The 23,410-nt window shown below is 37.8% G+C and overlaps 1 protein-coding gene across 11 annotated transcripts in view; it reads right to left on the reverse strand.

Annotated features, from left to right (window-relative positions):
• UBR3 (ubiquitin protein ligase E3 component n-recognin 3) overlaps nt 1–23,410 on the reverse strand; it is a 202,586-nt gene that overhangs the window by 47,187 nt on the left and 131,989 nt on the right. For 6 of the 11 annotated variants that reach the window (XR_014079020.1, XR_014079018.1, XM_081577894.1 and 3 more), the window contains 3 exons: nt 10,280–10,413; nt 5,342–5,452; nt 961–1,161 (listed from right to left, as the gene is read on the reverse strand). Coding sequence is in view for 7 of the 11 variants with exons in the window: in XM_081577894.1 (XP_081434020.1) it covers nt 961–1,161; nt 5,342–5,452; nt 10,280–10,413 (446 nt within the window). In the remaining 4 variants the exon portion in view is untranslated. Of the gene's footprint in view, nt 1–948; nt 1,162–5,341; nt 5,453–10,279; nt 10,414–23,410 lie in introns of all 11 variants that reach the window. The other 5 variants (XR_014079019.1, XR_014079017.1, XM_081577893.1 and 2 more) reach the window with 1 other exon arrangement.

Below are 23,410 nucleotides of genomic sequence, written 5' to 3' on the forward strand. Positions count from 1 at the left end.
GGAGGCCTGGCGTGCTGCAGTCCATGCGGTTATAAAGAGTTGGACACAACTGAGCGACTGAACTGAACCATAGAACAGTTTCCATGCTTATAAAAAATCTTTCATTTAAGCACATTTTTTTCAGGACTAATATTAATATACCTTACTTTAAGCATATTTTAAACACATAAAAATTTGGATTTGCAAAAGAAAAAAGAAAAAACCACACAGATGCAAATCTTAGTCTTCAATTGAGAAAAGGAGATGAATCTAAGTAGCTTTGAAATATGAATTTGTTTAAAAAGTCAGATATTCATAGGTATCACAAATTTACTGCATTTACTGTGCATAGCTCTCCCTTCTCTCAGGTATCACAACATAAATCTGTAATAAAAGTGAAATATTCGAGAGTTTAAATCAAAAAAATAAATCCTACTGGAAGAGATAAAAGATGGGTTCACTCATACCAAATTTCACAGTAAAACAGACTGACTTATGGTAGATGCTTAGATCATATACACAATATTTGACCTCTCTAATATACACAAATGTGTGTGTAAATCTATACTTACACACAAAGTGTGTGTGTGTGTATAAATATATCACCTTAATTCTAATATACCTAATGGGCATATTTTTAAAAGATTAGATTGTGCTTTACATTGCAAGATATATATAAGGTTTAACTTCATTTTTAAATATTTCAACATAACCATATCTAAGCTTATAGAATTTCATGATCTGGAAGATGTATACTAAAATTATAACAACTGATATTAAGGAAAAGTATAGCCTTTAGCAATAATTTGTCTATTACTCTCATTTTTGTTTTTAATAACTACCAACAGAAAAGAAAAACCTCTAAAAACAATTTCTACTAAATGTATAAAGGTCCAGAGTAACTTAGAAATGGAACAAAAATTAAAGCTGAAAAGCAGAGCTAAGTTAAGCAGGATATTTCTGCCTTACACTGATGCTTACTGGGAAAGCTCCCGGACGTCCTTGCAGCTCCTCCACTTCCTTTATGAGATCTTGTATGCTTTTGTTACTAGGACGCTGCCAAAGGTTGTTTTCAACATTACTTCCAGGATAACAAGGAAGAACACTGTTAGCAAACTGCCTACAGAGAGGACATGTGAATTCTCCTTTGTCCACTGAGAAGCCTTGAAGAACCTGGTCATTCTAAAAGAAGAAACAAACATACAGTTATATGATGCATACTTTTACAGAAAACAAAATTAACATCTCTACATTTTAGAGTAAATAAATAAACCATACAAAAAAGATCTCTACTGCATGTCATAAAAACAAAGTCACTTAACTCTTGAGCTTATCAACTCACTTCTTACAATCATAGCAATCATGCAACACTTGCCATCACCAATGAACTGCTTAAGTATCCTACTTTTCTCTCAGGAGGAAACATTCAAATAATGATGCAATCAATGTGAAATGTGAATTTAAGATAAAGAATAACTCAAAAGCAGGTCACATTAAAGTGAATCACCTTTCACTTACACCAGGCCCTGTTTTCATCATCTGTAAGTGACTATTGGAAAGATTATCCCAGTGTTCATGTCACTGGAGGCAGAACAGACAAGTTTTTGAGAGTATTTAAGCCTAAAAATGCAAGACTGGATGAAGCACAAGCTGGAATCAAGACTGCCAGGAGAAATATTGATAACCTCAGATATGCGGATGACACCACCCTTATAGCAGGAAGCGAAGAAGAACTAAAGAGCCTCTTGATGAAACTGAAAGAGGAGAGTGAAAAAGTTGGCTTAAAGGTCAACATTCAGAAAACTAAGATCATGGCATCTGGTCCTATCATTTCATGGCAAACAGATGGGGAAACAATGGAAACAGTGACAGACTTTATTTTGGGGGCTCCAAAATCACTGCAGATGGGGACTGCAGCCATGAAATTAAAAGACGCTTGCTCCTTGGAAGAAAAGCTATGACCAACCTAGATAGCATATTAAAAAGCAGAGACATTACTTTGCCAACAAAGGTCCATCTAGTCAAACCTATGGTTTTTCCAGTAGTCATGTATGGATGTGACAGTTGGACCATAAAGAAGACTGAGTGCCGAAGAATTGATGTTTTTGAACTGTGGTGTTGAAAAGACTCTTGAGAGGCCCTTGAACTGCAAGAAGATCAAACCAGTCCATCCTAAAGGAAATCAGTCCTGAATATTCATTGGAAGGACTGATGCTGAAGCTGAAGCTCCAGTACTTGGGCCACCTGATGCAAAGAACTGACTCATTTGAAAAGACGCTGATGCTGGGAAAGATTGAAGGCAGGAGGAGAAGGGGACGACAGAGGATGAGATGGTTGGATGGCATCACCGACTTGATAGACATGAGCTTGAGCAGGCTTTGGGAGTTGGTGATGGAGGGAAGCCAGGCGTGCTGCAGTCCATGGGATTGCAAAGAGTCAGATACGACTGAGCGACTGAACTGACTGAAGTCTAAAAAAAATGTGATATACCTTCTAACGTGTCTAACAGTTGAACGAAACTGACTGGACTTGATGCATTAGGTTTATTTAGGTTTAAAAGGTGGGAAAAGATTTAGTTAGAATACTCAGAAAAGTGATAAGGAGGGGAATTAATTCAGTATCCTTCAGATGTTTCTGATAGGAGGGGGAAGAAAAATTAGTTGAAACAAAGATACATAATGCAAATATGCCTAGGAGGAAACTCTTGCTCATGAGAGATTACAATATATGCTAGCCAACCAAGATTTAAGGAAGGAATCCAGGCTGCTACATTTGTTCCCTTCTTTTGCCTGATACCACCCTCATCTATTCTGCTCTTTTAGGCTATTGCTATCGTGTAGTTCTAACCATTATCTTACTCTTTTTTCCAGTAGTCTCTCTTGTTTTGCCACTAACCTAATGATTTAATCTCAAAATGTTTTTAATGTACTAAACTAAATGCATGAATGATACAGTATAAACATTATTACTAACAAGACAAAAATAATGAGAAAAAAGGATACAAAAAAGAAAAAAATGAATTTATTTGCCCACGGTTACAAAGATATTTGGGCTTCTCTGGCGGCTCAGCTGGTAAAGAATCTGCCTGCAGTACGGGAGAGCTGGGTTGGGAAGATTCCCTGGAGAAGGGAATGGCTACCCACTCCAGTATTCTGGCCTGGAGAATTCCATGACTGTATAGCCCATGGGGTCGCAATGAGTTGCACATGACTGAAAGACTTTCACAAAGACAGTTAATGACAATGTCCAAATGAACTTAGGTTTCCCAACTTTTTAACTTATTATTCATTTCACTGTATGTTGGATCTCAAATACTTTGGCCAAAGAACTGAATTCCACCTTTTTTACTTTGTGACATTCATTTTTTCAAGACCTTAAAAATCTAACATCATGTCTTCTTAAATCCAATTGTAGAAACACATACTAAACTCCTATCATGTGTCAAATGCTGTACCATGTTACTGAAAAAAGAGTTAAGAGACATCTTCATTTAAGGTACTGACAATTTAAAAGCAAATAGAAACAACAAGTGTGATAAATCCAACAAACAAGGCTTCCCAGAGAAGGAGACTTGTGAAGGAAGTTTTAAAGATATACAAGAAGAATGTACTAAAAGGTTTGGGACAAGGGTACTAGTCATTGAAGGACATTCTTCAATAAGCTTCTCTGTAGCTATAATTTTTAAAACTGCTAGGTCTTCATCCTAGTCTTGACTGAAACTAGGTTCCTTCCTAAAGCACCCCCAGAAGCCCTCTCAAAAAGGCACTGCTCATTTTCTCACATCCCTCAAACATCAGTATCCTTCTCACCTCCAGTGCTGGCTCAAGATCAATACTCTTGCATTCCCTGTGTGGCTCAGGTCATTTAAAGAGATCACCCCTTTTCTTTCCTTTTACTGTCATTCATTGACCTTAATATCCGAAGACTTCAGTAACTAGATCCGTGTTCTTCATCACTCCAACTTTTGCCATCCTCTTATACAATTTCAATGTGCATGTAGACAACCAATCTTACCTAGTTTCATGACTTCATCAGCTACTTGATGTAAGCAACTCCAATGGCTTTGACCTCTACTCTATCCTAGCACCTGTTACCATGACACACCCTTATCTTGTAAGGACAAAGAACTGTTCATATCAGAAAATATTAAATTCAAACACCTTACGTCTTGACTGTCAACTCCTATCTCTTTTAGTTCCTCCCTTTTCCCTCAGTTTATATGGCCTTTCCTATCCTACCACACACCATGATCTATTATTTTAAAAATTCTCAAGTTAGGAAGAAACAGACTCTGATGAGGGGAAAGGCATCTTGGGATTTAGGCAGAGAGTCTGGGATAGATGAGGCAAAGGTGTGGAATAGTTGCTGAGGAGACTAGGAGAGGGATCTGATCAAAACAGGTAAATGATTTGATAAGTAATATCCATAGTCCATGACCCCAACTGAGCCACTATTTTAAGAAATCACAGATGTGTATATGTACTAGTCTGCCTAGTTTTACAATTTTTCTAACAGTGCCAGCTACCTGGGTATAAAGTCAAAGGAGGTGGATTAAATGACCAGTATTAAAAGCACAATGGACACAGTACAAGAAAATGAGGTGAGGAAAGTGCTAATGTACTAGGCAAATGCAAAGGGCGAAAAGAATACATGCTTTCAAATTGTGGTACTGGAGAAGACTCTTGTGAGTCCCTTGGACTGCAAAGAGATCAAACCAAGTCAATCCTAAAGGAAATCAACTTTGAATATTCACTGGAAGGACTGATGCTGAAGCTGAAGCTCCAGTATTTTGGCCACCTGATGTGAAGAGACCCCCTCACTGGAAAAGACCCTGATGCTGGGAAAGACTGAAAGCATAAGGAGAAGACGGCAGCAGAGGATGAGGTGGTTAAATAGTATCACCAACTCAGTGGACATGAATCTGAGCAAACTCTAGGAGATAGTGAAGGACAGGGAAGGACTGGGCAGGCTGCAGTCCATGGGGTTGCAAAGAGTTGGACACAACTTAGCAACTGAACAACAAAGGACTAGAGATGTTGAGGTCAGAAGCAAAACACACTAATAAGAGTAAAGATAAGCGACTTTGACAAGTGCTCTGTCATAATGGTATGGTACGATATTAAAGCTTACTACTTTAGAGCTAAAGTAGCAAAATCTAAAATTACAGTCATGGAAGTCAGTTGCCAATGTGAAGTAAAAAAATGAAATCCCTAAAGTTGAAGAGGTCAAGGAACTGTGAAGCTGAATAGTTCAAATGGCAATCATAATCACCCAAGATGAGTTAGGATGTATAAGCTGTAAAAAATATTTAATACCTTGAAATACACAAACACCTTTATTTAACATGTTTCAATCAACTTACCCGTAATGATTCCATATAAGATTTATGGCAATCGATATGTAATGTGTGGCCACAGGTTTGTACATAAACACCTCCTTCCCAGCCAATTGATACTGCCAAGAGACAAGAGCTCTTAAAAAAAAAAAAAAAAAAGACAAAATATATTTAATTTTAAAGAAGCAGAAACATACCTAAACAAATCTATATAAACCTCTCAATCATTTCATACTGTTATACTAATGTGGGCTTTGTATTTCTGTGATATAAAGGAACACATGACTTGATAACCCTGAGGCAATATCTTTAAATCTGGAAGATAGTTTTAGCTTCCAAATAATTATACTTGTAATAAAAGAAAAAATTGTGAATTAGCCTTTCTCTATCTCATAAAATATAATAAAGTATACTGCTACTGATTATTTTACCTGTTCTACATGGTACTGGATTTCTCTGTGACATCTAACCGTAACATCTGCCTTCTTCAAATGCCTACTTCCTTCTTGTTTCCTTAATGCCACTCTCTTTTGGTTTCTCTCCTGTCTCTTTAACTATTTGGTTTAACCCTCCTTTTAAGACTTTTTTTCTTCATCTGCCCCTTCAATATTTAAACTCCTCAAGGTTCAATTCTTAATGCTATTCTCTTATTAAAACTATTCTCCCTGAGTGAACTTCATTAGTATATTCAACTATTCTGCAAGTTGGGTCTCTTGCCTGCGTGCCAGATACAAATACTCAGTTGGCAACCAGAAATCTCCAATTTGAGGTCCCTCAGATAAAATAAAACCAATGTGTCAAAAATGTTCATTTTCTCTATGAATCCTTCTCTTCCTCTTGGCTTAAAAACCCTACATCTGTTAAGTCACCAAATCAGAAAGCTAAAAGTTATTTACATCACACCCTTTCCTTCACACCACAGAATTAGTTCCCAAACTATATGAAATCTATCACCTATATAATTCATGATTTTGGCCTCTCTCTCTTTATTCTCACTGTAACAGTCAAGCCTGTATGACCTGTTGTGGCAGAAAGAGTTCTTAAATAAATTTTCTTAACTGGTCTCCATGATGCATCCTGCACACATCTTTCTAAAGTACAAAACTGCTCATGAGAATTTAAAAAGTGCCTAAACATTTATATAGGTCTAATATAATAAACAATACAAAAAGAAACCCAGATTATATAAGCAAACTACATACCCTTTAGAAATGCGTTTTGAAAGTTAAAATTGCTTTCATCTTTTCTTTCTCTTTAAACTTCTTCTCTGCTAATTCCTTCCCTTCAACCTATAAACAGTCTAGACTTTTCCTCCGAAAGTAAGTTTCTTTAAATTTTAATTTGGCCTCTGCCAAACAGCATTTCAGCCTGACCTTGAGTTCACCCTCTAGTGAAAGTGAAAGTCATTCAGTTGTGTCCAGCTCTTTGCGACCCCATGGACTGTAGACTGCCAGGCTCCTCTGTCCATGGAATTCTCCAGGCCAGAATACTGGACTGGGTAGCCATTCCCTTTTCCAGGGGATCTTCCTGACCCAGGGATGGCAGGTGGATTTTTAACCATCTGAACCACCAGGGAAGCCCTCTAGAGTCTATAGCAAATAGATGGCCAAGTCAGGGCAATATTTGGTACGAGGTCTAACGTGAGTGACAGCACACGATGAAAAATTTGAGAGCCATCAAAACAGAGCAAACTATTAAATTTTACTTTTATGTTGGAAAATAACCTATTAGATGACCAAACCATCTTTAAATAATAGTAAACAGAATTCTAATATTAAATCAAGATTCTTCGTGAGTATCTGAAAGTTAAAAGCATTACACAGTATAAAATGCCTTTCTAGCCAATTCGAAGATGTGCAACAGCACAGATCAAATTCTCACAGCAGGTGAGCTGGTTTCTACTGTTACACATCAGAAAAACAACAGGAGACCTGCTCATCTCTGTTTTATGTTTTGGAGCCACTTTAAGTAGAAGCAGATTTGGGTATTAGATCATTTTAGAATGGTTGGTAGGCAGCTAATAAACAAGCTATTCTCTTTGACAATGTACTATAAAATGTAATTAATCTTTCCTTTTAATACATAAGCTGTTAGTTTTAAAACTGAAAATAGTATGTCATTTGTTTATATAACTGTTAGATGTCTTTTTTTAATTTGCTAGAGTCAAAAAAAAGCAAGAGATCATTTACTAATATGAGACCTACATTTCAGGAAGACCTGCATTCAACAATGTGCTCACCTCTGTACTGTTTAACACTGAATCTTCACATCAATATTTATTAAAACTTTATGCAGTAAGCAGTCCTATTTCTTTTAACAAAAAGGGACTGAAAGCTGACCAAGAGCACTCAATTAAAAGTGGTAAAGCCCAAGTTCAACCCAGATCTATCTGACTCTAAATCTCAGGTTCACTCCTTCCCTATTTATGTATGAGTGTCATAACTCTCATATATAACACTTCCAATTTCACTCGTAAACACACTATCTTATATGACTGAAATTCTACAGGTAAACTTTATAAAAAGCATGCATTTGATATGAAGAGAGCAGAATTTATGCAGTTTAATTCTATAATCAGTAACAGTGTCCACTGATAACAACTCTTCTGCTCTACGTGGTCTGGCTACAAAACTGAAATCCAGTAAGCCTCCACAATACCCAAGCACGTGTTAGATGCCCTGGAGAAGGGAATGGCAACCCACTCCAGTATTCCTGCCTGGAGAATTTCATGGACAAAGAAGCCTGGCGGGCTACACAGTCCATGGGGTCACAAAGAGTTGGACACAACTTAGCGACTTCCACACCTTCACACCTGTTTTTTAGTCATTAAATCACATATGATTCTCTTACGACCCTATGGACTATAGCCCTCCAGGCTCCTCTGTCTATGAGATTTCCCAGGCAAGAATACTGGAGTGGGTTGCCATTTCTTTCTCCAGGGGATCTTTCTGACCCAGGGATTGAACCCATATCTCCTGCATTGACAGGAGGATTTTTTATCATTGAGCCACCTGGGAAGCCCTGAAGGGACTATAAAACCAATAGAAAAAATGGCCCTAGACCTCCAGAGGTCCAGGGAGTACACTATAAGTAAAATAGCTATTATGAAGAACACAAAAGTACTTATGTAGAAATAAAACCTCACAATCACTCACAAAAACAAAACAGATTTAGTCCAGTTCAAGTATCAGTTCAGAGCTTTTTTTAAAAAAAGTTTTTTGGTTTTTTTTCTTAGAAATGAATAGCTATTCTGACTGCAAGAAGAGATATGCTACTTTTTCTCTCCTTTATTAGATCTCCCCTTCCCTCAAATTATTATGTCCTTAGGTCTGAGTTATATTTTGACTGAATAAGTTATTTTTATTTTCTATTTGGCCTTAGGATTCATCTTTACTCATTTACTCTAAAGTGATTCAAAATGCTGATATTAAAACCAGGATTACATCAGGAAAAAAAAAAACTAAATAAAGTTGGCAGTAAATTTCTGCAAAAGTAGAATTCAGCACAATTTTCTCCAAAATGAAGATATTAATTGGTCTCCAATTAGTAAAGCTATATACGTATATACACATGCTGCAGAAAACCTGAAGAAATAAAGAAAAAGTGTGAAAGTGTGTCTGTGTATACATCTATGTATGCATGTATATACACAAACATAAAGACTTCTTATTTCCAAATAATGATTTCATTTTAAAGCCTCTGAAAATATATGGAAGCATTATCCTCATTACCTAACCCAAACTGCTTAATGAGGCCTAACAATTCCTCCTAAAGAGGTAACTTGAAAATTAAAAATACCACTTTACATTTATATTGACCTTTATAACATGTAAAACGATCTACTGGGTTACTGCATGAAAGACCATTATGAGCCCTATTTTACAGATAAGGTGACTGAGTCTTTGAGTGTTTGGTCAAGCTCACATTGCTAAGAAATGGCAGAATCAGAACCAAACCCCAGTTTTCCTCATCTGAAATTCTTTCTACTCTACACAACACCTCCCTACCTAGAGTTACCATCTCCTCCAGAATCCACTGGAAACATCCTTAATCCAGACTACTGAACCACACTCTACTCTGACTCTTATCACATTAGATCAGTTACTGTTTATTCTATTTAAGTATTCTGTCTGCCACATATCCTACTAGCTGCTTCCATTTAATTTAGTACATTATGTACATGAAGAAATTATATTTGGAAATCTACTAATATACATTTATATATATGTGTGTATATATATATATAACTAAAAATAAAGCTTCATTTTATATTTTAAGTATTTTAAGTTATTAACAGATGTTACTTAACTCAACATACAACAGAGTCAAACAACAACAACAGGTGAAAGGAATCCCCATTTGATAACCCCTCAGGAAATTTAAAAAACAGTAGCAAAATTTTACAAAGAAGTTAAACATGTTGCTGCTACTAAATAAACTGAGTTGATCTAAGTCTTTGAATACCTGAGAGCTAGAGCCACAAAGTACAAAGAGCCAGGGGAAAAAAATCTACCAAGTTCACAACAAGAAATCATAGAAGCCATGAAAAATCTGCCCCTACTTTACATATCAAAAGCATCATGAGACTTTATTGTGTATCTTTAAATGAAAAAGACAGAAGCAAAAACCTTCGTAAAACTTAAGTGCCACATCTAAAAGTTTTTATAAAGTATATAAAATAATATATAAAGTATACAAAATGATAATATAAACTTATCATTCCACTGAACTGAATTTGTACATCTTATAACAAACAACATTTAAAACAAAGGCATAATATTTGAAACTTGAAATTTTTATGTTAGCTGACTTCTATTTATTACTATCCACATACTAATTTTTTTCTAATAAACTTTCAAATTTCAAGTCAGAAAGATATTTGGTTGAACAAAAATATAAAACTCTGGAGAGAAATATCCATCAATTTTATAGACAAAAATACTACTTAATAAAAAAAATACTTACATCCTTAAAATAACGTTGTAATAATGAAAGCCTCACGTCATGAACTGCTGCACATGTATCCCAGGGGTATATCTGCTCCTCTTCAGAGATAGGCAATTTTTTTGGCTCAATGTTGTCACGGCACTGCCCCAAAACTATATTAACAACAGAGATAAGAACCCATTAAAAAAACTGACATGTGGACTTTATTCACCAAAGAAAAGCAGAGTTGTTTACCATAAGCTTCTTAATTTTTTCACTATTACAATATTTTTAAAGACCTAAAAATAGTGATATCCTAATTTCCTTCTACTGAGTAATAAACTTTTAATATGTGAATGTTTATTTTTTAAAGTAACATCAGGGTTGGCGAGAAGGGCAAAGTGAGCCTGGAATTGAAGAGCAAAGAGGTATTCAAGCACTGAGTGGGGACCTAAAGGAATTCTGACTAGCCAAATTCAAGAATAATGACAATAACAGATAACACATTCATTGATTCAGGCAGAGAACATGAAGTAAAAGGGTATAATGTTAGACTCTTAACATCACCAATAATGGAACAAACTATCACTATGAGTCTCTTGATGTGATGCAACGGGAAGGAACAGCATCATAATACTACCATTGCCAAAAATGTTTAACTTTAATCCAATAACAGGGAAAGCAAAAGTGAAAGTTGCTCAGTCATGTCTGACTCTTTGCAACCTCATGGACTATACAGTCCATGGAATTCTCTAGGCAAGAATACTGGAGTAGATGATAGCCATTCCCTTCTCCAGGGGATCTCCCCAACCCAGGGATCGAACCCAGTTCTCCCGCACTGCAGGCAGATTCTTTACCAGTTAAGCCACCAGGGAAGCCCAATAAAAGGGAAACAATCACATAAATCCAGAAAATGAGATAGTCTACAGAATAGACTTGAACTCTTCAAATTTTTTTAAAATGCCTGGAGAAACTGTTCTGGATTAAAGGAGACTAACAAGAAATGACAACTAACTGCAACACACGATCTTCACTTGGCTCCTGGAACAAGAAAAACATATATCTGGTATATAAAGTATTATTGAGAGACTTTGAACACAGAATATTTGATTTTATTCATATTAAATTTATCCGGTATGATTGGTACTAAGGTTGTATAAAAGAATATCTTTATTCTTAGGTGATACATCCTAAAGTATCTAGGGATAAAAATGTCCAAGATGTCTACCTCTGATAAGTGTGTGTGTGTCTCTGTATAGATAAGTATGGGAAAGAAAACAAACACGGAAATATGCTAGCAATTAATATGCTAGCAATTAGTGAGTACAGGTGAAGGGTTTTCAATTTTTCTGTAGATGTAAAAGTTGGTAGAAATGAAAAGTTGGGAAAAGAGCTATTTTTATAATTGTAAAACACATACCACACAAAAAGGAAGTGGGGGTATACGCATACAAGTGCCACACGTTACTTTAAGACTCAATAAGTCATTCTTAGAGAAGGGACTATCAGGCACAGAGCTGTGGGCCCCAAGTTCTGGGGAGATTTATAACAGCAGCAGCAGCAGAAAGAATAGACAAAAGCAAGTAGATGCTAGAAACTAAAATATAATTAGCCACGATGTATAATCCTCTTAATAAACTGCTGAACTTGGTTAGCTAGGATTTTGTTAAGGACTTTTACATCTCTATTCATAAGGGATACCTGTCTATCATTTTCTTTTCTTTTAATGTCCTTATCTGGCTTTGGTAACAAAGTAGTCCTGACCTCAGAGAATGAGTTAAGAAGTGTTCCCTTCTCTCTTTTCATTTTTTTTTTTTAATTTTGGACAACTCTAAGGAGGAATAGTCTTAATTCTTTAAATGGCAGAAGACCGAAATAGACATTTATTCAAAGACATGGCCAACAGGCACATGAAAAGATGCTCAAGATCCCTAACTATTAGAGAAATGCAAATTAAAACTGCAGTGAGGTACCATCTCAAACCAGTCAGAATGGCATCATTAAAAAGTCTACAAATAACAAATGCTGGGAAGGGTGTGGAGAAAAGGGGACTCTCCTACAAGGTTGGTAGTATACTGCTATATATAGTTACTGGTATACTGCTATATAAAGTATAGTTATACTGTACTGCTATAACCAGTGTGGAAAACATTATGAAGGTCAAACTAAAAGTAGAATTACAATATGATCCAGCCATCCTGGGCATATATCCAGACAAAACTACAATTCAAAAAGATACATGCACCCCTATGTTCATAGCAGTAGTGTTTGCAACAGCCAAGATGTGGGAGCAACCTACATGTTCATCAACAGATGAATGGATAATAAGATGTGGTTCAGTGCAGTTCAGTTGCTCAGTCATGTCTGACTCGGTGACCCCATGAACCGCAGAATGCCACGCCTCCCTATCCATCACCAACTCCCGGAGTCCACCCAAACCCATGTCCATTGAGTCAGTGATGCCATCCAGCCATCTCATCCTCTGTTCTCCCCTTCTCCTGGCCTCAATATTTCCCAGCATCAGGGTCTTTTCAAATGAGTCAGCTCTTTGCATCAGGTGGCCAAAGTACTGGCATTTCAGCTTCCACATCAGTCCTTCCAATGAACACCCAGGAGTGATTTCCTTTAGGATGGACTGGTTGGATCTCCTTGCAGTCCAAGGGACTCTCAAGAGTCTTCTCCAACACCACAGTTCAAAAGCATCAATTCTTCAGCACTCAGCTTTCTTCACAGTCCAACTCTCACATCCATACATGACTACTGGAAAAACCATAGCCTTGACTAGACGGACTTTTGTTGGCAAAGTAATGTCTCTGCTTTTTAATATGCTGTCTTAGGTTGGTCATAACTTTCCTTCCAAGGAGTAAGTGTCTTTTAATTTCATGGCAGCTATCACCATCAGCAGTGATTTTGGAGCCCCCAAAAATAAAGTCTGACACTGTTTCCACTGTTTCCCCATCTATTTCCCATGAAGTGATGGGACCAGATGCCATGATCTTAGTTTTCTGAATGTTGAGCTTTAAGCCAACTTTTTCACTCTCCTCTCTCACTTTCATCAAGAGGCTCTTTAGTTCTTCTTCACTTTCTGCCATAAGGGTGGTGTCATCCGCATATCTGAGGTTATTGATATTTCTCCCGGAAATCTTGATTCCAGTGTGTGCTTCCTCCAGCTCAGCATTTCTCATGATGTACTCTGCATATAAGTTAAATAAGTAGGGTGACAATATGCAGCCTTGACGTACTCCTTTTCCTATTTGGAACCAGTCTGTTGTTCCATGTCCAGTTCTAACTGTTTCTTCCTGATCTGCATACAGATTTCTCAAGAGGTTGGTCAGGTGGTCTCGTATTCCCATCTCTCTAAGAATTTCCCACAGTTTATTGTGATCCACATAGTCAAAGGCTTTGGCATAGTAAATCAAGCAGAAATAGATGTTTTTCTGGAATTCGCTTTTTCAATGATCCAGTGGATGTTGGCAATTTGATCTCTGGTTCCTCTGCCTTTTCTAAAACCAGCTTGAACATCTGGAACTTCACGGTTCACGTATTGCTGAAGCCTGGCTTGGAGAATTTTAAGCATTACTTTACTAGCATGTGAGATGAGTGCACTTGTGTGGTAGTTTGAGCATTCTCTGGAATTGCCTTTCTTTGGGAATAAGATGTGGTACATATATACAAAGGAATACTACTCAGTCATAAAAAAGAACAAAATAATGCCATTTACAGCAACATGGATGCAATCAGAGATTATTATACTAAGTAAAGCATGTCAGAAAGACAAAGACAAATACTATATGATATTACTTGTATGTGGAATCTAAAATATGACACCTATGAAAGAGAAACAGAATCACAGACATAGAGAACAGACTGGTGGTTGCCAAGGGAGAGACAGTTGAAGCAGGGTTGCAATGGGAGGCTGGGATTAGCAGATACGAGCTTTTATATGTAGAATGGATAAACAGCAAGGTCCTACTGTATAACACAAAGAACTAGATATTCAATATCCCATGATAAATCGTTAACAGAAAGAATATTTTTTAAAAAAGAATGTGTGTGTGTATATATATATGTGTGTGTGTGTGTATAACTGAACCATTTTGCTGTACAGCAGAAATTAACATAACATTGTAAATAAACTATAATTCAATTAAAGATACTAATAGAAAAATGTTCAATGACTCAATTTCTTCAAATAGCAAAGTGTATTTGGGGCCGGCGGGGAGGGGTGACAGGCACAGGAAAAGATAAGAAGGGACTCTATTAAAACGACCATAAGGGTGAAAAACTGAAAAAGCATTTCCCCTAAAGTCAGGAACAAGACAAGGGTGCCCACTCTCACCACTACTATTCAACATAGTTTTGGAAGTTTTGGCCACAGCAATCAGAGCAGAAAAAGAAATAAAAGGAATCCAGATTGGAAAAGAAGAAGTAAAACTCTCACTGTTTGCAGATGACATGATCCTCTACATAGAAAACCCTAAAGACTCCACCAGAAAATTACTAGAGCTAATCAATGAATATAGTAAAGTTGCAGGATATGAAATTAACCACAGAAATCCCTTGCATTCCTATACACTAACGAGAAAACAGAAAGGGAAACTGAGGAAACAATTCCATTCACCATCACAACGAAAAGAATAAAATACTTAGGAATATATCTACCTAAAGAAACAAAAGACCTATATATAGAAAACTATAAAACATTGGTGAAAGAAATCAAAGAGGACACAAATAGATGGAGAAATGTACCGTGTTCATGGATGGGAAGAATCAATATAATGAAAATGAGTATACTACCCAAAGCAATCTATAGATTCAATGCAATCCCTATCAAGCTACCAACGGTATTTTTCAGAGAAGTAGAACAAACAATTTCACAATTTGAATGGAAATACAAAAAACCTCAAATAGCCAAAACAATCTTGAGAAAGAAGAATGGAACTGGAGGAATCAACCTGCCTGACTTCAGGCTCTACTACAAAGCCACAGTCATCAAGACAGTATGGTACTGGCACAAGGACAGAAATATAGATCAATGGAACAAAATAGAAAGCCCAGAGATAAATCCACGCACCTATGGACACCTTATCTTTGACAAAGGAGGCAAGAATATACAATGGATAAAAGATAATCTCTTTAACAAGTGGTGCAGGGAAAACTGGTCAACCAGTTTTAAAAGAATGAAATTAGAACACTTGTTAACACCATACACAAAAATAAACTCAAAATGGATTAAAGACCTAAACGTAAGACCAGAAACTATAAAACTCCTAGAGGAAAACATAGGCAAAACACTCTCTGACATAAACCACTGCAGGATCCTCTATGACCCACTTCCCAGAATACTGGAAATAAAAGCAAAAATAAACAAATGGGACCCAATTAAAATTAAAAGCTTTTAAAAAACAAAAAAATTAAAAGCTTTTGCACAACAAAGGAAACTATAAGCAAGGTGAAAAGACAGCCTTCAGAATGGGAGAAAATAATAGCAAACGAAGCAACGGACAAAGAATTAATCTCAAAAATACACAAGCAACTCCTGCAGCTCAATTCCAGAAAAATAAACGACCCAATCAAAAAGTGAGCCAAAGAATTAAACAGACACTTCTCCAAAGAAGACATACAGATGGCTAACAAACACATGAAAAGATGCTCAACATCACTCATTATAAGAGAAATGCAAATCAAAACCACAATGAGGTACCATTTCACGCCAGTCAGAATGGCTGCTATCCAAAAGTCTACAAGCAATAAATGCTGGAGAGGGTGTGGAGAAAAGGGAACCCTCTCACGCTGTTGGTGGGAATGCAAACTAGTACAACCACTATGGAGAACAGTGTGGAGATTCCTCAAAAAACTGGAAATAGAACTGCCATATGACCCAGCAATCCCACTGCTGGGCATACACACTGAGGAAACCAAAATTGAAAGAGACACGTGTACGCTAATGTTCATCGCAGCACTGTTTATAATAGCCAGGACATGGAAGCAGCCTAGATGCCCATCAGCAGATGAATGGATAAGGAAGCTGTGGTACATATACACAATGGAATATTACACAGCCATTAAAAAGAATACATTCGAATCAGTTCTAATGAGATGGATGAAACTGGAGCCTATTATACAGAGTGAAGTAAGCCAGATAGAAAAACACCAATACAGTATACTAACTCATATATATGGTATTTAGTTAATCGGTAAAGATAACCCTGCATGCGAGACAGCAAAAGAGACACCGATGTATAGAACAGTATTATGGACTCTATGGGAGAGGGCGAGGGCAGGATGATATGGGAGAATGGCACCGAAGCATGTAAATTATCATATATGAAACGAATCACCAGCCCAGATTCAATGCATGATACAGGGTGCTAGGGGCTGGTGCACCAGGATGACCTGGAGGGATGGGATGGGGAGGGAAGTGGGAGGATGGTTCTGGAAGGCGAACATGTGTACACCCATGGGGGATTCATGTCAATGTACGGCAAAACATACAATATTGTAAAGTTAAAAAATAGATAAATAAACAAAAAAATAAAAAGGCCATAAGGAGTCTCTACAACTATAAATAAATAAATTAAATTAAATAAATAAGAAACAATTGGGGAATTTTGAACTCTGACTAGATATTTGATGATACTGAAGAACTAAGTTACTGCAGAGTGAGTGGTTTTAAAAAATTAGTCTTTAAAAAAATAACTCTTTTCTATTCAGCAGATATGATGAAATATTTATAGATGAGATAAAATGATGTCTGGAATCTGCTTCCAAATAATTCTAGGAGGAAAAATTAGTCACAAGTTAATCACTGTTCGAGATTGATGGAGACATTAGAGATTGATGGGGACATGGAAGCACATTTTACTAGTCGCTTTCCATCACCACACAGTAAAAATTTTCCATATTCAAAGATAAAAGAAAAAGAGAACAGACAAGTCAAAATAAATAAAGAATTCAGAACTAAGGAAAAAGTAAAGAGGCGTAAAAGGAGAGAGGATATCAGAGGGTGGTGAGGCTCAGAAAGCAAGGAAACAGCCAGAGATTTTCCCTGCTACAATTCCCAGTTAAAATCACTCTTGAGATTTAATAGCTTTTAATGCAAGTTTCTTATATTTTTCCTCCTATCTTGAAATGACAAAAGAGCTGTGGAACAGTGGAATTATCTAATATTAAATAGTTTAGTATAGAAAATTGCTAAAAGGGAATTAAATGAAGTAACAAGTCAAAGCAACTTTAAAAATATAAAACAATGAACAAAAAACAGTCCAAAATAATAACATAAGCTTCACTGGGGTAGAGATATTATTTTGTTTTGCTTCTTCTTGTAATAGTGATGATCAATAAATATATGTGAAATGAATGAATAAGAGAAAACATTAAGTTGATGATTCTACCGTATTTGGTGAAGAAGTTATAGAGGCACGAGTAAGTGGCAACAATCTAATAAACTGAATTCCTTAAAATAGTAGAAAAAGATAAGCAGCTACGAAATTAGTCAGTACTCCAACACATTTCTTTTTAATTATAGTAGGCATTGCTCATCTAGATGGCTCTATTGTCCTGTTCAGTGAGGGTTTCCCAGATCAATTTCATATTTAAACAAGAGTAATAAGACAAAAAACTAATCTACCAGGTACCATAATAGACCCTTTTGCCTACATTACATTTCAGTTCAGTTCAGTCACTCAGTCGTGTCCGACTCTTTGTGACCCCATGAACTGCACCACGCCAGGCCTCTCTGTCCATCACCAACTCCCGGAGTCTACCCAAACCCATGTCCATCGAGTCGGTGACGCCATCCAACCATCTCATCCTCTGTCGTCCCCTTCTCCTCCTGCCCCCAATCCTACCCAGCATTAGGGTCTTTTCCAATGAGTCAACTCTTCGCATGAGGTGGCCAAAGTATTGGAGTTTCAGCTTCAACATCAGTCCTTCCAATGAACACCCAGGATTGATCTCTTTTAGGATGGATTGACTAGATCTCCTTCCAGTCCAAGGGACTCTCAAAAGTCTTCTCCAACAACACAGTTCAAAAGCATCAATTCTGCGGCACTCAGCTTTCTTCACCGTCCAACTCTCACATCCATACATGACCACTGGAAAAACGATAGCCTTGACTAGATGGACTTTTGCTGGCAAAGTAATGTCTCTGCTTTTACATATGCTATCTAGGTTGGCCATAACCCTCCTTTTAAGGAGTAAGCGTCTTTTAATTTCATGGCTGCAATCACCATTAACAGTGATTTTGGAGCCCCCCAAAATAAAGTCTGACACTGTTTCCACTGTTTCCCCATCTAATTCCCATGAAGTGATGGGACCAGATGCCATGATCTTAGTTTTCTGAACGTTGAGCTTTAAGCCAACTTTTTCACTCTCCTCTCTCACTTTCATCAAGAGGCTCTTTAGTTCTTCTTCACTTTCTGCCATAAGGGTGGTGTCATCCGCATATCTGAGGTTATTGATATTTCTCCCGGCAATCTTGATTCCAGCTTGTGTTTCCTCAGGCCCAGCGTTTATCATGATGTACTCTGCATATAAGTTAAATAAGCAGGGTGACAATATACAGCCTTGACGTACTCCTTTTCCTATTTGCAACCAGTCTGTTGTTCCATGTCCAGTTCTAACTGTTGCTTCCTGACCTGCATACAGGTTTCTCAAGAGACAGGTCAGATGGTCTGGTATTCCCATCTCTTTCAGAATTTTCCACAGTTTATTGTGATTCACACAGTCAAAGGCTTTGGCATAGTCAATAAAGCAGAAATAGATGTTTTTCTGGAACTCTCTTGCTTTTTCGATGATCCAGTGGATATTGGCAATTTGATCTCTGGTTCCTCAGCCTTTTCTAAAACCAGCTTGAACATCTGAAAGTTCAGGGTTCACGTATTGCTGAAGCCTAGCTTGGAGAATTTTGAGCATTACTTTACTAGCATGTGAGATGAGTGCAATTGTGCAGTCGTTTGAGCATTCTTTGGCATTGCCTTTCATTGGGATTGGAACGAAAACTGACCTTTTCCAGTCCTGTGGCCACTGCTGAGTTTTCCAAATTTGCTGGCATATCGAGTGTAGCACTTTCACAGCATCACCTTCGAGGATTTGAAATAGCTCAACTGGAATTCCATCACCTCCACTAGCTTTGTTCGTAGTGATGCTTTCTAAGGCCCACTTGACTTCACATTCCAGGATGTCTGGCTCTAGGTGAGTGATCACACCATCGTGATTATCTGGGTCGTGCAGATCTTTTTTGTACAGTTCTTCTGTGTATTCTTGCCACCTCTTCTTAATCTCTTCTGCTTCTGTTAGGTCCATACCATTTCTGTCCTTTATTGAGCCCATCTTTGCGTGAAATGTTCCTTTGGTATCTCTAATTTTCTTGAAGAGATCTCTAGTCTTTCCCAATCTGTTGTTTTCCTCTATTTCTTTGCAATGATCGCTGAGGAAGGCTTTCTTATCTCTCCTTGTGATTCTTTGGAACTCTGCATTCAGATGGGAATATCTTTGCTTTTCTTCTTTGCTTTTCGCTTCTCTTCTCTTCCCAGCTATCTGTAAGGCCTCTTCAGACAGCCATTTTGCTTTTTTGCATTTCTTTTCCATGGGGATTGTCTTGATCCCTGTCTCCTGTACAATGTCACGAACCTCTGTCCATAGTTCATCAGGCACTCTGTCTATCAGATCTAGTCCCTTAAATCTATTTGTCACTTCTACTGTATACTCATAAGGGATTTGATCTAGGTCATACCCGAATGGATTAGGGGTTTTCCCTACTTTCTTCAATTTAAGTCTGAATTTGGCAATAAGCAGTTCATGATCTGAGCCACAGTCTGCTCCTGGCCTTGTTTTTGTTGACTGTATAGAGCTTCTCCATCTTTGGCTGCAAAGAATATAATCAATCTGATTTCGGTGTTGACCATCTGGTGATGTCCACATGTAGAGTCTTCTCTTGTGTTGTTGGAATAGGGTGTTTGCTATTACCAGTGCATTCTCTTGGCAAAACTCTATTAGCCTTTGCCCTGCTTCATTCTGTACTCCAAGGCCAAATTTGCCTGTTACGCCAGGTGTTTCTTGACTTCCTACTTTTGCATTCCAGTCCCCTATAATGAAAAGGACATCTTTTTTGGGTGTTAGTTCTAGAAGGTCTTGTAGGTCTTCATAGAACCGTTCAACTTCAGCTTCTTCGGCGTTACTGGTCAGGGCATAGACTTGGATTACTGTGATGATGAATGCCTTGGAAACGAACGGAGATCATTCTATCGTTTTTGAGATTGCATCCAAGTACTGCCTTTCGGACTCTTTTGTTGACCATGATGGCTACTCCATTTCTTCTAAGGGATTCTTGCCCATAGTAGTAGATATAATGGTCATCTGAGTTAAATTCACCCATTCCAGTCCATCTTAGTCCGCTGATTCCTAGAATGTCGACATTCACTCTTGCCATCTCCTGTTTGACCACTTTCAATTTGCCTGGATTCATGGACCTAACATTCCAGGTTCCTATGCAACATTGCTCTTTACAGCATCGGACTTTGCATCTATTACCAGTCACATCCACAGCTGGGTATCGTTTTTGCTTTGGCTCCATCCCATCATTCTTTCTGGAGTTATTTCTCCACTGATCTCCAGTAGCATACTGGACACCTACCAATGTGGGGAGTTCATCTTTCAGTGTCCTATCTTTTTGCCTTTTCATACTGTTCATGGGGTTCTCAAGGCAAGCATACTGAAGTGGTTTGCCATGCCCTTCTCCAGTGGACCACATTCTGTCAGACCTAATCACCATGACCCATCCGTCTTGGGTGGCCCCACACGGCATGGCTTAGTTTCACTGAGATAGACAAGGATGTGGTCCGTGTGATCAGATTAGCTAGTTTTCTGTAATTTTAGTTTCAGTGTTTCTGCCCTCTGATGCCCTCTCGCAACACTTATATTATATTATTATACAATTATATATAATATATATATTATATATATTTATATAATATTACTTAATGCCAAATTCAGACTTAAATTGAAGAAAGTAAGGAAAACTGCTAGACCATTCAGGTATGACCTAAATCAAATTCCTTATGGTTATACAGTGGAAGTGAGAAATAGATTTAAGGAACTAATTTTGATAGACATAGTGCCTGATGAACTATGGACGGAGGTTCGTGACATTGTACAGAAGACAGGGATCAAGATCGTCCCCATGGAAAATAAATGCAAAAAAGCCAAATGGCTGTCTGAGGAGGACTTACAAATAGCTGTGAAAAGAAGAGAAGAGAAAAGCAAAGGAGAAAAGGAAAGATATTCCCATTTCAATGCAGAGTTCCAAAGAACAGCAAGGAGAGATAAGAAAGCCTTCCTCAGCGATCAATGCAAAGAAATTGAAGAAAACAATACAATGGGAAAGACTAAAGATCTCTTCAAGAAAATTAGAGATACCAAGGGAACATTTCATGCAAAGATGGGCTCGATAATGGACAGAAATGGTATGGACCTAATAGAAGCGGAAAGTATTAAGAAGAGGTGGCAAGAATACACAGAAGAACTGTACAAAAAGGATCTTCACAACCCAGATGATCACGATGGTGTGATCACTCACCTAGAGCCAGACATCCTGGAATGTGAAGTCAAGTGGGCCTTAGAAAGCATCACTACGAACAAAGCTAGTGAATTCCAGTTGAGCTATTTCAAATCCTGAAAGATAATGCTGTGAAAGTGTTGCACTCTATGTCAGCAAATTTGGAAAACTCAGCAGTGGCCACAGGACTGGAAAAGGTCAGTTTTCGTTCCAATCCCAAAGAAAGGCAATGCCAAAGAATGCTCAAACGACCACACAATTGCACTCATCTGACACGCTAGCAAAGTAATGCTCAAAATTCTCCAAGCTAGGCTTCAGCAATACATGAACCATGAACTTCCAGATGTTCAAGCTGGTTTTAGAAAAGGTAGAGGAACCAGAGATCAAATTGCCAATATCTGCTGGATCATCAAAAAAGCAAGAGAGTTCCAGAAAAACATCTATTTCTGCTTTATTGACTATGCCAAAGCCTTTAACTGTGTGGATCACAATAAACTGTGGAAAATTCTTAGAGAGATGGGAATACCAGGCCATCCGACCTGTCTCTTGAGAAACCTGTATGCAGGTCAGGAAGCAACAGTTAGAACTGGACATGGAACAACAGACTGGTTCCAAATAGGAAAAGGAGTACGTCAAGGCTGTATATTGTCACCCTGCTTATTTAACTTATATGCAGAGTACATCATGAGAAACGCTGGGCTGGAAGAAGCATAAGCTGGAATCAAGACTGCCGGGAGAAATATCAACAACCTCAGATATGCAGATGACGCCACCCTTATGGAAGAAAGTGAAGAGGAACTAAAGAGCCTCTTGATGAAAGTGAGAGAGGAGAGTGAAAAAGTTGGCTTAAAGCTCAACATTCAGAAAACTAAGATCATGGCATCTGGTCCCTTCACTTAATGGCAAATAGATGGGGAAACATTGACATACTTTATTTTTGGGGGCTCCAAAATCACTGCAGATTGTGATTGCAGCAATGAAATTAAAAGACGCTTGCTCGCTGGAAGAAAAGTTATGACCAACCTAGACAGCATATTACAAAGCAGAGACATTACTTTGCCAACAAAAGGTCCATCTAGTCAAACCTATGGTTTTTCCATTAGTCATGTAGGGATGTGAGAATTGGACTATAAAGAAAGCTGAGCACCGAAGTATTGATGCTTTTGAACTGTGGTGTTGGAGAAGACTCTTGAGAGTCCCTTGGACTGCAAGGTGATCCAACCAGTCCATTCTAAAGGAGATCAGTCCTGAGTGTTCATTGGAAGGACTGATGTTGAAGCTGAAGCTCCAGTCTTTTGGCTACCTGATGCAAAGAGCTGACTCATTTGAAAAGTCCCTGATGCTGGGAAAGACTGAAGGCAAGAGGAGAAGGGGACAACAGAGGATGAGATGGCTGGATGGCATCACCGACTTGACGGACATGAGTTTGGGTAAACTCTGGGAGTTGGTGATGGACAGAGAGGCCTGGTGTGCTAAAGTTCATGGGGTCGCAAAGAGTCAGACACGACTGAGCAACTGAACTGAACTGAACTGAACCTGTATCTGAATTCAGAGAAATTTCTTATATCTAATTCTTTCTACTCTACTAATTCAGAGTAAACACCCTAGAAAAT

Source organism: Giraffa tippelskirchi, chromosome 3 (assembly GCF_054371585.1).
Source record: "Giraffa tippelskirchi isolate mGirTip1 chromosome 3, T2T-mGirTip1v1.2.pri, whole genome shotgun sequence".
Lineage (NCBI taxonomy): Eukaryota > Metazoa > Chordata > Mammalia > Artiodactyla > Giraffidae > Giraffa > Giraffa tippelskirchi.